The sequence below is a fragment of the Lycorma delicatula genome, chromosome 8 (genome assembly GCF_047948215.1).
Source record: "Lycorma delicatula isolate Av1 chromosome 8, ASM4794821v1, whole genome shotgun sequence".
Taxonomy (NCBI): Eukaryota; Metazoa; Arthropoda; class Insecta; order Hemiptera; family Fulgoridae; genus Lycorma; species Lycorma delicatula.
The window spans coordinates 11,826,936-11,845,111 of record NC_134462.1 but is presented as its reverse complement, the minus strand read 5'-3'; the positions used below and the strand labels follow the sequence as shown (position 1 = coordinate 11,845,111).

At 28.6% G+C, this 18,176-nt stretch overlaps 1 protein-coding gene across 3 annotated transcripts in view; it reads right to left on the bottom strand.

The window, feature by feature from the left end:
- Positions 1 to 18,176, bottom strand: part of Snx16 (sorting nexin 16) — a 38,680-nt gene that overhangs the window by 11,668 nt on the left and 8,836 nt on the right. For 2 of the 3 annotated variants that reach the window (XM_075372882.1, XM_075372880.1), the window contains exons 3-7: positions 17,419 to 17,557; positions 13,879 to 13,968; positions 9,318 to 9,533; positions 6,773 to 6,912; positions 2,579 to 3,810 (exon numbers count right to left, since the gene is read on the bottom strand). In XM_075372882.1, the coding sequence (XP_075228997.1) occupies positions 3,663 to 3,810; positions 6,773 to 6,912; positions 9,318 to 9,533; positions 13,879 to 13,968; positions 17,419 to 17,557 (733 nt within the window). In that variant the 3' untranslated portion in view covers positions 2,579 to 3,662. Of the gene's footprint in view, positions 1 to 2,578; positions 3,811 to 6,772; positions 6,913 to 9,317; positions 9,534 to 13,878; positions 13,969 to 17,418; positions 17,558 to 18,176 lie in introns of those variants that run through there. The other variant, XM_075372881.1, reaches the window with a different exon arrangement.

Sequence of the window (18,176 nt, the reverse complement as noted above, 5' to 3'; positions counted from 1 at the left end):
CTGCAGAGTTGTCATTAGTCTGGGCTAGCTCGGGTGGGTGACGGTGATGAAGCACTGGAAATGCTAACTTCCCACGCAATTAAGATAGAGTCCCAGAAGGAGTGCCTCCTCTCAGGAGTGCTCTTACTTGAGGTAAGATACTAAAAGACCAAGTCCCGACTACTGGGAAAAGCATACCCAGGCTTGGTTATTGCTCCTTCCTGGTGGTTAGAGGGAAAGGCACCTCCCAGGGCTGCGTTAATGCTTAAATGCGGGTCCAGCTCTGGGAGGTAGGGGATAAAAGTTATCATACTAGTAATGACTATAATAATAATTTTGTTAAGCATGGCTCGTTGGTATAAATATATAGTTATAGTTAATGAAGTAAATTGTGATATTTGTGTAAAAACATAACAGTTGGTCATCATGTTTTAAAATTGTGTCAATGTCAATTTGGTGGTCTCAACTGTTGTGTTAAAAGGAAATTGGATCAGTTTGGCCAACATAATCTATTATTACTTTTTAACCTGCTTATATAAAGTAGTTACAGTTAATATAACTATAATAATATAGTTATATTAACACAACAGTTGAGACCATCAAATTGACAGGACATTGACATAATTTTTAAAACATATGACAACCAACTGTTATGTTTTTATGCAAATATCAATTTTCTTACAATTTACACATGAAGTTTTAATTAATGTCATAAATAGGATGAATATGAGAGTTCCAGAAGATGGAATTTAATTCCAAAAGCGCTTGAACATGTCAAATTCAATTGTTGGTAAGCGGTTTTTCTTGTATATTAACTGTGATTGTAATAATTTGATAAATACCTACTATTATTATTAATAATTTAATCCTTGGATTGAAAGCATTATAAATGAATGTAACAACAATATATAAAACTTTATATCTGATTTTACATACATAATTTTAAAATGTAAACTATAATATTTTTTTTTAGATAAGAGTTCACTAACACCACCGGACTTGAAGTCCTTTTGATTTTATGATCGCATAATATTAAATCTAACATTAGGATACATCCTTCTGTAAAGTATACCGCTAACCACAAACTAATAATCCTTAAACCCAAAAACTGACCCGATAAAAGAGGAAGAGAAAGACCAAAAACAAAATCATCTATAAAATATTTTTTGTAAGTAGAATTGAAATCTATTATTTTGAAATAAGCAATTATGACAATTTAGGGAGCCACCCCCTAAGTCTGAGTTATAACTATTTAGTGTAACTCTGAATCAAGAATTTTAAGTTCAGTACTATAATAAATAAATAACAGTACATAAATATACCAAGAAATCTTGTTATTTAAATGTCTCTCCTAGAAATGTTTTTAATATTTAAAATGTATATTGCTAATACCAAACCTACCTTATATATAGCACGACTTAAAAATTTTTTGGTAAAAAATTTTCTTCTTAGAAAAAACTTTATATCTAACATATAATTGAGTTCATTGCTTTAATTACTATGTAGAATTAGTAAAAGAAAAGCAATTACAATTAGAGTATTTTGATATCTATGAAGTAAACTAGGAAGGATTACCAACAATAACCACAAAGTGACAGAAAAAGTATTACTAGAAGTAAAAATGTTGACATATATATATATATACATACTAAGTCATCAGCATTTATCTATGTAGAAAGAATCTATGTAGGCTTTAGATCAAATTATACTACAATAGTATTATGTTTACAGAACGTTCCATATAAAAAAACCCACTGATTAGAATTCAGTTATATGTGAATTACGTACATGAACAAAGAGATGTTCATGTACATAATTCACATTTTTGAGGAAAAGTGAACGGTAGAGACTGTTCACTTTGCCTCAAACTGATACATCCAACATCTGACATATTTCAGAACATGATTAATTGCAGTGCAAGAATCTTTTTTTCTGTAATGGAAAAAGATATATGATTTTAATAATGATATATAACATTAACATTGAGATTTATAATGGAATTCCACTTTGGTTAATAAGAAACAATCAAGAATTACAGTAATGAACATGAAACATGAACATAGTAAGGCACTTATCAGTTGCAATGCTTGTCACAAGATCTATCAATTCTGTTAACACTGAATCAAATTAAAATTACACATTTTACTGAACCCAACAAAAAGTTGCATTTTCTATGATACCTACCTGTATTTCCATAATATTATTATAAATGAGTGATATTATTATGAATAGATTTTACGGCAATAAAATATTAAAACGTTAAACTCATATATTCTTACAAATAAAAGAAATAAATTTACAGTTAAATAATTTTAACATGAGATTTACTTCTTAAGTCTTTCATTTAGTATTTTTACATTTTACAGTTCCACAAATATGTATTACCCATTAAAGTATAGAATGCATGACTACTAATAATTAAATAGTTTCAAAATCACTAGAGTAACTATATTTCAATAATAAATCAAATAACATAATCAAATCATAGTAACATTTCATAAAATTTTCCTTTGAACACTATTAGAAATTAGATGTATGTTGAATTACATTTGCTAGTCTCTATTTAATTATTATGTCATAAGTTAATTTAAAATAAGTAAATAAACTTATAATATTAGCAGAAAATAATAATTTTTTTTTACTTCAATATTTTATGAATGAATTAGACATAATTAAAAAATTACTCAGAAATGAATATTCTAGAACTAATAAAATGTTTTTAGTTTTATATTTTGTTTTTTTAAGCTATAGCTTATATTTTATGTTCTAAGCACAACATTTTAAGCACAATCATTGCCACTGGCACAACAGAAATAAAAACAAAACTCTTTTTCAATAAAATAAATATGTTTTCTGAATAATTTTTTTTGTGTTTATTGATAAGCTTACAATAGCGATACCCAATGTTTACAACTCACGGTCTGTTAGCTCTCATGTTCTAATTATATGACCTCCCCCAAAAAGAATACTCTTTTCAGACAATTTTAAAATAGGAAGACTTATTCAAAAACTAAAAGTAGTATTAAGACAATTGAAATAATAATAAAATCATTAAAACAATGTGTGATTTACTAACTCATACATTTTAATAGCAATATTAACTTCTTTCCCCAATGAACTCTGTAAACTAAAGATATCTACTTAATACTTATTTTAGTAAGAAATACATGATCTAATAACTGCAAGTCAATGAAATGAGTATCTTTTTGGGATAACATAAAGTATACTTCAGTTAATTTATATAATAAACTCTTTGAAATTCGCCTAATACAGTTTGGGAACCATCACAGATCCCTAGTATATTTATAACAACATGGCAAATGTTTAAACATAAATCTAATAATTACTTAAATATAATCACAAATAAAATTCATAAAATAAAGTGCTGTACATCAACATGTGTACATAATAAAATAACAAATTCATGTAAAAACCAGATTATAGGATATATGAGATTTTAAATACTTTAAGCAATATTATTATATTTATATTTACAAAAATGAAAAATAATTACCAATTTTATAATCTAATTACAATTGTATCAGTATGTACATAAAATGAATATACTGCTTTATTAATATTGTACTTTTTTGAGATTCTTCAAAATTTATAACTAATGTTAATGATTCAATCTGGTATATGAAATATAATATTACATACTTTTAAATAAAAAAACGTTATTCTCAATTTGATGAAAAGCTGCTGGTTGGAGATGTAACAGACTTATCTGATTGGAAAGGTAAGAATTCCTTGGATGATATTATCTGCTGAAGTTCAGATAATGATTGAAATACTTCTTGACTACAATTTTTACACGTTTTAGTTTTATCACTGTAAAAAATAAAAAAAATAAACTAATTAAAAGTACACATAAAAAATTACTTCCCGATTTTTTGCATTACATGACTGAGCACAAGTAATAAGATTTCATTGTTCTATAATCTCATCTTCTTTACTGATACTTTTATCTCTTTTCTCTCAAAATGTGTAACACCTCTATTACAATCTGATATGATTCATTTTCTGCTTTATCAGATTTCATTTCATGTGAATTTTATGCTTATAAGTAGAGCAATCAATAGCTCATAGTACTCATGGAATTGCCATCTTGTATGAAAACATGCTGCTATTTGCCACATCCACAATACACATTTAAATCATAATACTGTGCTCTGTATACAAATTCATTCTTTTATTTTAGCTGAATATAATTTTCTTTAGATTTACTGATTGTTTCATCCAAAAAAATTTTGTTAAGTTACAAATATCCAGAATAGTTATGAATATTTAAATAATTTAAAGTTCTATAAATCTATGTAGATAAATTTGTGAGATCAGGAAAATTTAACAATGAGCCAAATTGTAAACTTTTTCTTCAATACTAAACATAATAATTTTAATATGCAGTAAACTAGCATGTTACTTTTACAAAAGGAAATTTCATTTCTGACTGGAATGTCATGCTCAAAGAATTCACTAATTCCTAATAAAAAGAAAAAGCAAGTTAGTATCTGTTGTTATATTCCATGTGCTTTTAAAAATTGTATTGTTATAGTGGATGGGAAGGAGGAAAATTTAAAAACATGAAAGGATAATGTTGTTATCCGACAGAAAATGGTTACTAAAGTAAAAAAACAGTAAAAAAACTTTAGCAGAAGTGCATTAACAAGTAGGGAAGTATTTTGAAGAAGATAAGCCAAAGTAATGAATTAATTACCAAATAAAATACTGTCTAATATAAAGTTTGGATTCTTTGTAGGTAGCCCTCACAGGGTAAAATAACAGACACACAGAATGGAGTATGTATAAAACAGAAAACTGACCTTCCCTAATAAAATATATATGTTGACATTAAACGATTATTTAGAAGAGAGGAGATTAGTATCAAATCAGGTTTAGTGACAGATGATCTAAAACAAGTGAAAAACATTGCTTCTAAAAAAAACCTTTGAAGAGATAATGAAACAAAAACAAATAAAAACCAACATTTATTTACTAATTTCAATAGGTAAAAATAAAGTATCTTAACATACTGTGACTAACAGTATATATAAACGAATAAAAAAGTAAATTGTACGATGATAGATAAATGACCACAATAGGTGTAATGTCCTACAATTAGCCACTTTGATACAACATAATATTTCTGTACAATGACTGTTTATTGTATAAGAATGGAAAACAAATTAAAAAAAATTTGTACAATGTTTAATCAGTAATATAGCAACTGTCCAATATTTTAAAATAACTTCTATTGAAGCTTCAATTAGGGATACAAATAAACAAATAATACAGTATGACTACAATGTCAAAGTATTCAACTGGGTATTTCAACAGGTTGATGAAAATGATGTCCATCAATTTCTATGCTCTTGTCAACACGTTTGACCATGTTCCTGGCTACTCTTGTTAGCTGTACCCTTTTTCTGGTTGGCATTTGTAATGTTTATCTTCAATTCCTGCAGGGTGTGTGGATTGTTCCTATAAACAATTTCTTTCAGGTAACTCTATAGAAAGAAATCTGGTCTAGTCAGATCAGGGAATCTTGCTGGTCACAATCCTTTAGAAATGATTCTTCCACTGAAGAAATCCTGTAGCATCTTTACAGTAGAGTGAGTTGTATGGCAAATGGTACTATCTTGCTGCAACCAACAGTAAGGCTATAAACCATAAACCTCTTGCAGTAAGGCTATGAACTGTTGAATAATTTTTTGGTGAAATTATTCAATAAAATTATGGTGTGGATGACGGCAACATCCATTTTTTAAAAAAAAACAAGGGTCATATTATTCGTCACCTTGAAACTGCACACCATATGCCTATTTTTTGTGGGTGTCAGGGAGATTCAAAGAAAATTTGCAGGTTTTCAGTACCCCAGGTCTAGTAGGCTGACTATTAACATACCCAGCAAGATGAAACCACGCTTCATCTGTAAAAAAATATTTGAGTAAAATGCTGCCTCTAATGAAGTTCTTGAACCATTGACAGTTAGTGAACCCTTTTAGTATATTCAGCATTAGTTAGCTCATGGAAAGCTTGCATTTGATATGAATAACATTTCAGCATTCTCCTCACTGCAATGCGAACTGAATCTAATCTCAACACACAATTATGAAGCCTTATTAAAATCCAATGCTTGACTCAGACTGGCAATACTCAAATGTGTATACAATAAGCAATCCTCTCAACTCCAGCTCCAGTAGTTGCGCCAAAATATTTCACAACATTTTACCCATCTCACACCAATATATGCATTTTAACAAAAATATGCATTTAGTATAAACTACTGAGTGCTGAAGCCTCTTGTAAGTTGAACACCCTGTACAATACGGTTATTTTTTTTTTAGCCTCTGGGACCACCATTAGATATTGCTTCTGAGGATTATATGAAATGTCAATTTCATAATGTGTGAAAATGTCATACTATCTAAGATAGAATGAATACAATAATATTTGTTGTGAGATTAATTACTGTATAATTTTTTCAGTGCAGATTAGAAGCATGGTTTTACCGTAATGCACTTCAGAAGTTAAGCCTAGTGTCCTGTCCCTAAACAAGAAAAGGAGTTTCTGTTCTTATAAGAACAGAAATATTAATTTGATCATTGTAATAAACAAAATTTTTATTTTAGATTTGCAAACTTATATCGACTACATCAAAAAAGTCTCAGACTGCAGAGTTTGCGAGAATTTCTATCAGGCCAGAAATAAGAAATATCTAAATTTTTGAACAGAATTTTTAATACTTCTAGTTCGAGATTTTTAAAAATACTGATAATATAGATTTACTTACCAAACATTTAACGCCCATTCCAATGATTTTCGTTGTAGATTATGTATAGTATGTTTTTGTGTTTCAATTTTTTGATCTTTCTCTAATATAACTTTATTGAAATTAAATATTATTTCATCTAGAGCTTCAAAAACTGCTTGCTGAAAAGAAATATGAGGTCTTATTGAAAATATATATTGTATTATTTTATTTAAAAAATTATATATAGCACATTATCTCTTGAACTCACATTACAACAAATATTTCAACGGGTTTGAAAGATGGAATTAATTAATTACTTATAGCTTTAGGTTTTTAAAAAATCTGTATCACAAACATTCAATGATAATTTTTTTTTAATTTAGTGTTTTTATACAGGATTTTTAAAAGATTTTATTACATTTTTGAAAACAGTAAATAATGTTTTTTCATACTTTATTTTTAATGTTTTAAAAAATTTAATAAAATATTATCTATTTTTAAACATTTTGCATTCCTTTAAGTAGAGTATTAACATTTAAAAAATATTCATCTCATTAAAATTTTTTTCTCTCTTCAGACTTTTTTAAACTATCTCTCCAATTATTTCTGGATTGATTTATTCAACATCATTCACATTAAAATCATCATAGTAATTATTGTTTTTTTTTTCACTTTTAAAGATTTCATTCACTGAATCTTATAATTAATCATTCTCCATTATTGAAAAGTTCTGTTTACTTATTATCTTGTCTGATTGTTTTTTTTTCAATCATATAATTTGTTTATAAATAACACAAATTTTGTACACAAACTTCAGGGTACAATTATTTTAGAAATCAGCGAGTTAAAAAAATTATTTTTGAGAAATATTCAGTATTTTAGAACAGTTTTCTAAAAAATTATAGAAAGACAGTTTTTTAACAGAGGAATCTTACACATTCTTAAAAAAAAAAAAAATTTATTAATAAAAGTTAGTTAGTAATTCCAATGTTATCTAAAAATTTTATAAAAACTTATTTGTAGAAAAAGTATTAAAGAAAAATAGTTTCTTCAAATTTTAATATAATTGAAAATTTTATTACACTTTTAAGGTTTTGTATTTTTTATAAGTATATATATATATATATATATATGTGTGTGTGTGTGTGTGTGTGTGTGTGTGTGTGTGTGTGTGTGCATGCGCATCTGTGTATGCACTGCATGCGCACACATATACTCACGCATTAAATGCAATGTACATCATGCTTTTAATATGCTCAAAATTGACTATTTTTAATTGTATGACATATTTTATTAGTCTACTATTACATAAAGAATAAATGACATAAGAAATTCATAATAATAAATAGCTAAGTGGCTGTTAATAATTTCAGTAAAAGAAACCCTTTCTAATACTGCCATTAACAATAAATAGACTATTTAATTTATCTACTGTAATCAATCATAAATTTAGTAACATTTAATAATAAGGTCAATTGCTATTTGATATTTAAAGATTTAAAGCAAACAATGTACCTAATAGACAAAACTTAAAAAGAAATCTAGTACATGTTAATTTAAAATACTAAAATAACTTTATAAACAAATGTTACATGAACATTGAACTTATAATGAAAAATTAATTACACTGAATATTATAACTGTATTAACAAATAACTGATAAATAGTTAATATTTTTATAGATTTTTGTTTTGGAGAAGTTTCATAGGAACCTTTATAATATTTATTTACTTCTTTAATGACTGACATATATTAAGCATGTCAACACACTTAGGTCAAACACAAAGATAGTAAAATGGTAATTTTCTATGGAATATAAAATAACACATGAAAGTTAAATAAAATAAGCCAAATACATTTTCTAATAAATAAATTTTTTTCTGAAATTTAATACTGATTTTAATTAAATGAAAATTATCATTCTTATCATAAGTTTAATATTTTTAAACATCCAAACAAAAAACAATTTAAATTCTCCATTCAGATATTTTAAAATAATTATAACCATGCGGAAAAGCATTTTTCTAACAAGGATGGACCACTATTTACATGTACATTGTGCTAAAATAAGATAGTTTGATATGAAGAAGAGCATTCACTTTAACACTATTAATTATGTCTACTATTATGAGATAATCAGTATTATGCACCAATGACTACAAAAATTACAGCAATTAAAAAAAGTCTTTATTTGTCATGTAAAATGATTTATACGCAAATAATGACATTTTTTTATTTATTTGAAGTTTAATAAACTGCAAATGGCTACCTTTTCTTAGCAATAGCAATATACAATATCAATATGTGAAAGAGAACAATTTTAAAATAGTATAATAATAAAGTTCTAATACAAAAAGGAGTAAATCATAAGTAATACAATTAATATATATTGTCTAAAAATAAAAATTATACAATAAAAAATCACATTAGAAGTAATGTTTTAGTACGACAATAAGTAAAAAAAAAGAAAGTTTTCAACATAGGGTATTGTATTAGTGTAAGATTCGTATAAACCAAGTTCAGTTCACCTATTCGGCTTTCTTTTAATACGATATATAGTAGTTTTAAATGAACTAAAACTTACTTTTGATTCATCACCATTTTCATTGAGTGGTGGTTCATCAAGGCAGAAAAAATCCCTAACAGGTGGATACATAATTAACTGTTGATCACAAACAATGTCATCAATAAATTTTTGTAATCCAGATGCACGTTCTTCAATAAATCTTTCATCAAAATTATCACCAAACCATCTTTTACGAGGTAAATTAAGATTATACTTTGGAAAATCTGTCTTTAACTAAAACATATAAAAAAAATTTATTTAAAATTTACAATTAAAATAGCAATCATACAATAGTCAAAATCACTATAATAAAATTGCTGATATATTACTATTACATCTAAATAATTTTCAAGCAAATTCTTAAATACAACATATTTAAGAATCAAATCTTAAAAAAAATGATTACACAAGATTACAATAAAAATACTAAGAAAACAGTCTTAATAAAAATAAAGTCTACCAACACAAGACACCTTTAAGATCTCAAAAAATTGTAGCCACTGTTTTCCTGTTGCTCAGTGTCTGTTTGAATTTTTTTGGCTTGTTTGGAGAAGTGTGCAACCACTGCTTAGACTGTTCTTTGGTCTCTGGATTGTTGTACTGGATCCATGTCTCATCGCCAGTAACAACAGACTCTTCCCCCCTCATTATCATAACGTGTGAGAAACATTAAGGCTGATTCACTGCATTTTGTGATCATCATTCAATATTTTTGGAACCCAATTTACACACAGTTTCCGGTATCCTAGGTCTTAAGTCACAACTTTGTACACAGAACACCTTGACATTTCTGGGATTTCTGCAGAACGTTGACTTATCGTAAACCTCCATTTGTCACAGACAAAATCATCAACATGCTCAACCAGGCATATAGTAGTGACAGACTTGTGGCCTTGCCCACCTTCATCATGGATGTCTACTCACCCTTCTTTAAATTTCCTACCCCATTCCCACACATTACCATCATTCATAAAGTTTTCACCATTCACACTAGACTCATTCTGCGATGAATTTCAGCAGCGCTACATCCTTCTGCTTGCAGAAAACGTATCACACTTCACAACTCACTTGGCAGGAGCATCGATCACAGCAGCCATGTTCAATTGCTTGTAGCTTGGCTCAGACTGACGCAATGGAGCTGGCAATGGCAGAGATTTTGGAGTGGAGGCGCAATTGCACAATGCACAGACCTGGTTCCTGCCTATCTCTCGTTTACATAGATGCATGATCGGAGGTTGAAAAAAAACAGCTCTTTTATATATATATATAAATGTAAACAACCACAATGTATTTATAAAGTAGAATATTCTAAAATTCAATTTATTTTTAAATTTATAGGTAATTTTCAAATATAAAAAGCAAAATACATGTACATAGTGTCCAATTTAAATGAGTCATTCATTAAGATTCCTCAAACTAAGACATTTTAAATAGAGAACTCATTCAATTTTAAAAGTATAATATTGGCATTTTACTTTCCTGGCATCATAGGCTCTAGAGCTATGTTGCAACAAGGAAAGTATGGTAATCAGTCAAAAAATGTGGTGTAGCTTTTTTACATTTCTTGACATTTCATAACCCAGGGACCCCAAAAAACAAAAAAAAAAGTGCGGGTAAAGTTCATATGTACATACATCATTGATGTGTTTGAAGCTAACTTTTAACTGGATGCACTGATTTTGATGAAATTTTCAACATACTCATGTATACAGGGCAATTTGTGGGAAATAAAATTGCAAAATGTTGAAATAAAATTTTATCATAAATTACCACCCCGCCCCCCCAAAAAAAAGAAATCTTAGGTAATATTTTATTACATTACATTTTTTGTAGAATTTTTTTTAGTTTTTTCATTAATCATAAATGAAGAAAATTAAAAATTCAAGTAAATGCAGAAAATTCAAAAAAAATTCTTGGAAGGTTGTTTTGGTGGAGGGTGGGGGTGCAAAAAAACTTTTTAAAATATTGATTTTTGATTTTTAAAACGTTTTTTGGTCTATTTAAACCATTGATTCTCAAATCTTTTCTCCCACCACCCACATTGAGAATCAAAAATTTTGTAGCGTACCCAAAAATTTTTTAAATTACCATCTGTTAAAAATAATAATTGCAATTGCTGTTTTTAAGATGCGCTCTTAAAAACAGCAATTACAATTATAGTTTTTAATTTGTTATATTAGTGGAGTAGGTATTTAATTTTAGTTTAAGATATTAGGAAAATATAATTTTTGCTCTTTTTTTTTTAATCAGCCATTGTCTTCCTAGACCGCCTGAACACTCCCAATTTTCTGCGGGTCTTCTACTGAACTACTTAATACAATAAAACAGGAACTGTCTGATATTCAAGTTGGCACACCTACATAGAAAAATATCAGCTGTTCAAAGGGAATTTGCATTATTCAACCTTTTCTGTTTATTTCAAAATGTTAGCTCTGCTTGAAACATTTTATGTAGAAGAACAATGTGCAGTGATAAGATTTTTATTTTCTTAATGTATAAAACTGACCGAAATTCACTTCCATATGTTAAAACAGTACGATAAAACATATATAGCCATCTAAATTTTTATAAGTGAATCAAACAGTTTAAATAAGGAACTTTTGGCAGATGCTTTGCAAAATTGCATTAATAATCTTTTTCACAAGGACAGATGCATAAAAATTTAAAATTGCTGAAATTTGTATTGCGAGTATTGGCACTGATCATTTCATTATCCACAATAAACTGAATATCGAAAAACATGTTTTCATAATAGGTTATGAGAAAGGTAATTCAAAATAACAGAAACGTTGACCTGCAAAAACGAAAAAACATCCTGATTCACTCTTACAAGGCGTAATTTTCTGGATGTCCCCATACTGCTCAAAAAACACAGGAAGCTATTCAAAAATTGGTTAGAGAGGTATTGCCACAACCAAATTACCGTCCCAATTTCAAACCATCGGTTGTTTTTTTTTTGTTAGGTCTTCTTTTTTTGAGTGTTGGAATAATAAAGTCCACAGAAAGACAGGGCAAGTGTCTGAATGTAACTGGGGATTACATTGACACTAAAGTAGTTTAGTTTCATTGTCATTGGATAAATAATAATTTTTCTAGTTATTTACCTTTCTAATTATTCAATGACCTTGTTTTTAAAAAATAAAGTAAGCTGCCATGTTAGAAAAATGGATTTGCAGTGAAAGTTGCCAATACATACTTCCGTTGCTTAGAGAAAAAGAACTGCAGTGTTCCCCATTAAAACTTTTTTTATAGTTCCTATAGTTTCAGATAAGCTAATGGTGGTACACTTAAAATCAATACCTGTAAATAAATACAGATAGACTAACAGTTGCTTTTAATATTTAATTTTACATTGAAAAGAAAACTTTAAATAATACCAATTTTAATTATTTTTTCATTGATAGTCATTTTTCTATAATTTAAATTAAGATAATAACAATTTATACATCTACAGAGTTGTTATGATTACAACATAACAGCAATTTTTCAATAAGTACTACATAAGGGCAGAACATTACATTCTTATCTGATTTAAGAATAATCAATCAAAAAACACTGTGGAATTAATTATCTTTAAGAAATATATACATTTAATGCCATAAAATATGTACGTCAAGTCAAATACTTTTCAATGACTTACAATGTGACATATGATTTGTGTGTATGTTACTCAGTTGACTTCTACACCGATTCATTTCACTGAAGAGGTTCTTTCAACAACAAATGATTCTGGTAGATAATCCAGAGACGTAACAAGTTGCAAGTACACAGTCAAGGAAAAAAGCTGTTTATAAGACCCAATCAATAAAGATGCACTTGATATGTAGAAAATTCCAAAATGCCTTCAAGCCGTGATATAAATAGTGAAGATATTTTCCAGTTATAGTGAAAAAGAGTACATTTGTACTCATTACATGACAATAAACTTAGTTTATACTAAGTACTGTTACAGTAATTGACACTTATTCATTCAGCAAAAGCCTTCAGTTTTTATTTATCTCAAAGTAATAAATATATTTAAATAAATTCATGAGTCTGAATGTTATGAATATACAATTCATATTTTTCTATATATTTTGATTATAACAACTACCTTTAAAACTTAATAACCTTAAATATTACCATAATCTTAACACCATTAAAACATTTTCCTTATATGCTTTATACATGTCTTTTTATGATTCTTACTACCCACTCATAAAGTAATCAATGAATTTAATTTCTAGTTACTCAATTATTATTATTAAGAAGTTCTAAACCATGTACTCAGCAATTTTGATATCTTCCATAACTATTTTTTTAATCTGCTTAAAGTTATTCCATCTGTTATACAAAATTCAGATTTTCTTGCTTCACTAATCTATTATACATTACAATAAAACATTATAACAAAACATAATTAACAATGTAACAGGCTCAAATAATTACTAAAATTATTGAAGCATAAATTACCACTCTATTTTGGGTAAAAATTATACATCATTCAGAAAACTGAAAATGAAATAAACAGAAGTAAATAAATGAAAATAATAAGTAATAGCAAAAAATTATGACAAAATATTTTAAACTTTTTCATTACCTTTGAATGAAGTCTAGCGAAATCAGTATAACGTCTAAAAACAAACCAGCAGTCACCATTTAATTTATTTTCTATTTTTAATTTGTATACCTGAAATAAAAAATAAATTAATTAATTCTATCCACTACTAGTGAAAAAATTTAAGTTCACTATTAAAAATACAGGAAAACGTTTGAGAGAAAATGATGAAAGCAAAAACATTAGGAAATGATCTGACGTTGTGTGAAACACAACAGAAAGCTCAACAGTTTGATGTGTGATTTGAAATTGTTTAGCAATAAGGAATAAGATTTAATAGAGAGAAGTATGCATAAGTAATCACAACTAAAAACAAGTATAGGTCCACAAAAGTAATAACAATTGGAAAATAGCTAAATAATGTGGGCAGTTTCCTGGAAGTTAACAAAATGTTAAGAGTAATGTCTGTTTTTCTTCTTATTCATTTGTAAAGGCAAATAAACATATAAACTGTCACTTTCTTCTTATTCATTTGTAAATTTCTTTATATTCAGCTGGCTATGTGATATTTTACAGTAACAATGTTTTTTTTTTATCCTCCAGGACCACCGTTAAGTATTGCTTCAGAGGATGAGATGAATGATTTGTAGCAAGTGAAAATGCCATGCCAGACCGGGATGCTACTTGCTCCATAGAGGCTGGCAGTAATAATGTATCTAATTTATTGTATTATCCAGTCTTCATCTACACCTCAATGTAATATTTTATAGTTAAAATTTAAAGAGTATATTAAATTATATTTATCATGGCTGAATAATGACTATTATTTAGTTGAATTATGAACCAGCGAAATTAAGATAAAGAATTAGTACACCTAACCAAGATATTAAACAAAGGTGGTTACTGATTCAAAAACACAAAGGAAAGAGGTGAAAATAGAAAACATATTAGTGAGAAGACCACACAAGTATACTTACTTTTTTGGAAAATATAGGGACTGCAATTTAGAGCCAAAATGTACTTCCCAAAAAATAAGACTACGATTTAAATCTGCTATTCCTAAAACTTACGCATGTAAGTCATGGATTGTAGATAAAAGGAACATAACTGAAATAAAGGCTTCTGAATTTCTAAAGAATTGCATGAGAATTATAAGGATTCACAGAATAAGAAACCAAAGGGACAAAGACATAAGGAAGAAAAAACTCAAGAAAATAAAAAGATCAAAAATGAGATTTGTGGATATGAAAAAGAATGGATGAAGGGATAATATATAAGACACAAGCATTGGGAAAGGCCAAGAGGTAGTTCAGCAGAGTGTAAAAGTTCTGAACAAGAGGGAAGAATAGAAAATTGTGAAAAAATGGGAATGGTAATGGAAAGGAATAAATGGAGGGGCATATGTTTTAAGACAGAGTTAAGATAAATAATATCAGGCCATTTACTAAACCCACTGGGTTGGTCTAGTGGTGAACGCATCTTCCCAAATCAGCTGATTTGGAAGTTGAGAGTTTCAGCGTTCAAGTCCTAGTAAAGGGCAGTTACTTTTATCTGGATTTGAATACTACATCATGGATACCGGTGTACTTTGGTGGTTGGGTTTCAATTAACCACACATCTCAGGAATGGTCAAACTGAGACTGTACCAGTTACTTTTATCTGGATTTGAATACTACATCATGGATACCGGTGTACTTTGGTGGTTGGGTTTCAATTAACCACACATCTCAGGAGTGGTCAAACTGAGACTGTACAAGACTATACTTCATTTACACTCATATATCATCCTCATTCATACTCTGAAGTAATACCTGAAAGGTAATTCCCGGAGGCTAAACAGAAAAAAAAGAGGCTTTTTACTAATAAAAAGTAGCTACTTAAAATGAATCATACCATCTATTCGCAGTAGTGTCAACCACTTCATTTTCTATATATCAGCCATATTGTCAGCACTCTGTTGCTGTAATGCTTTTGAAACTCATCGTAAATTGTCTCAAGTTTACAATTCTAAAGTAATGAATAAAGGCAGTGGTGTCATGAGTTCAATGAAGGTTCAACTCATGATGTAAAAAATAGTGGAAGACCTGATGTTCAGAAAGATGACTTTACTAACGAACAAGTGATTGTAAACGTTTTAAGAAGCTGATGCTTTACAATTAGTTTCTTGCAATGAAATTTCCAGTTTCACACAATACAATAAACAAAACTGTTTCTGAAAAACGAGACTATCATAAACTGTGTGCAAGATGGATTCTGAAATTGTTGACTGCGCTCAGAAAAATCTAAGAATAGCATCACTTCTGCATCTTTCGACTGCTGCAAGAAAGAGGTCAAATTTTTTTTTCCCCATAACTGGTGAAAAACAAGAATTTCATAAATCAATATAGAATCAAAATATGCAGTACCATTAATCAAGTTCACTGAAGCCAAAAAAATTCAAGCAAGCCCAGTTACCTTGTAAGAGCATGGTGACTGTTCTTGGATAAAAAACCATCCTAGTAGTGGATTTAATAAAGCTGGGAACAACAATAACAGCAGAGGTACGCAGTGAAACATTTTCAAAACTATTCAAAATAGAACAGTTCAGAATCAGTAGTATGGCATGCTGTCACTAGAAATTGCTCTTATTCATGTCTGTTAAGACGATTTATCAATACACATGGGATCTTTTTGATCTCTGTTTTTTCCAGTCCAAACCTCACATCCAGTGACCACCATGTCTTAATTCACCTAAAAAGTGACTTGAAAAACAAATTCTTTCATATTTGAAAATATTATGAAAGTATATTGCTTTAACAATCCTAATTTTAATTGAAGAAATATATTTGTAGGCAGTGTTGGCAAAAAAAATACCATGCACTGAGAATATTCATAAATGAATGGGAAAAACTAAAACTTACTCATGAAAGAGTACAACTAATTTTCTGTTTTGGCAGGGAGATAAGTACTTCTGTAATGCTCTACAAAAATAAGTATAAATAAAAATAAAATATTAGTGGGCACATCCCAATACACACTATCCTTAGCCCAGCCCCAAAATCATTTTTGGCACTTAATTAAAAAAAAAAAGATTGTTATTTCATTTGATTATATTCTTGATAGTTTATAAGTTATAAAGTCTAAGCAACATGAAGGTATAAAAAAAGAATTCTATGATGTAAGTGGGAGTTAACAAAAAAGTAATCCCACTTCCTGATAGTATTAAGCATCTTACAACATGATTTAATTTCCTACAGAAAAGCTATCTGTTTATTGCATCAACTGCAGGTGAATGAAATTTAATTTAATGTTCTGTTGTTCACTCAGCTTTGTTCTTTTTTTTTTTTTAATTTATTACTTTTTTCACTTTTGATTTTCAATTCTTTCTAACACTGTTTTAGTTCATAATTACTGTAATTTAATCAACAATAACTTTACATAAGACTGCAATAACATAACTATTTTTTTTCAATCATATTTAATTATGTCATACTGATAATGTCAAAAAAACAACAAATAATAGCCAACAATACTCAGTAGCTAGTTATTTCTTTAATATTTATTAAAATTGTTAATCATAATTCAAGAAATAAAAATACTTACTGTAAATCTTGCACGCTCTTCCATCACTTCATAACCAACAATAGGTATACTAACATGTTGAATGGGAGCTTCCATAGCATCAAACTCTAAATCACCTGACAATCCAGGTAAAACTGATGATGAATTTAGACTATGTAACCTATTAAAACAAGACAATTGATATTAATTTATACAATAAAAATAAGTAAAAATAATGTTATTAAAATTGTAATACAAAATTAACAACACAAATAAGGCAAAATGCAGGAGTCACATTAGAGGAACAGCTACTTAGGTTTATAAATAGCTGTTGAACTGTATTCCAAAAATGAAGAGAAGATTTAATACCCAAGCAGCTGTTAACCTTAGTAGCTTGGAAACAATGAAAAGACATCTTATGTGTAAACCAACTGAGATTTGGAATAACAGAGTTAGTGATGGCCCAATCCTGGGCTGCCAAGCAGGAAGATTGCATCTACAAAAATCTGATTGCCTCAGTTGTCACATGTTTCAGTTTGATATGCTGCTTCTCATACAGCCCTTAAGCAAAACTGAGTTCTCATACTGCATGTAGATTGGATCCCAACCAGGTTTGGCTTCAGTAGATAGTCACACTTGGCAAAAAGCTAAATGTAGTCTTGAAAAGTAAGCCACTGGATGAAGCCACTGTGGTTGAACTGACCATACCTGGACCTACTCTGTCCATCTGAAACTAATCTATTTTCTCATTAACACTCCACTGAATGTGCAAGGAAAGCAAACATACCTCAGAAGAGATG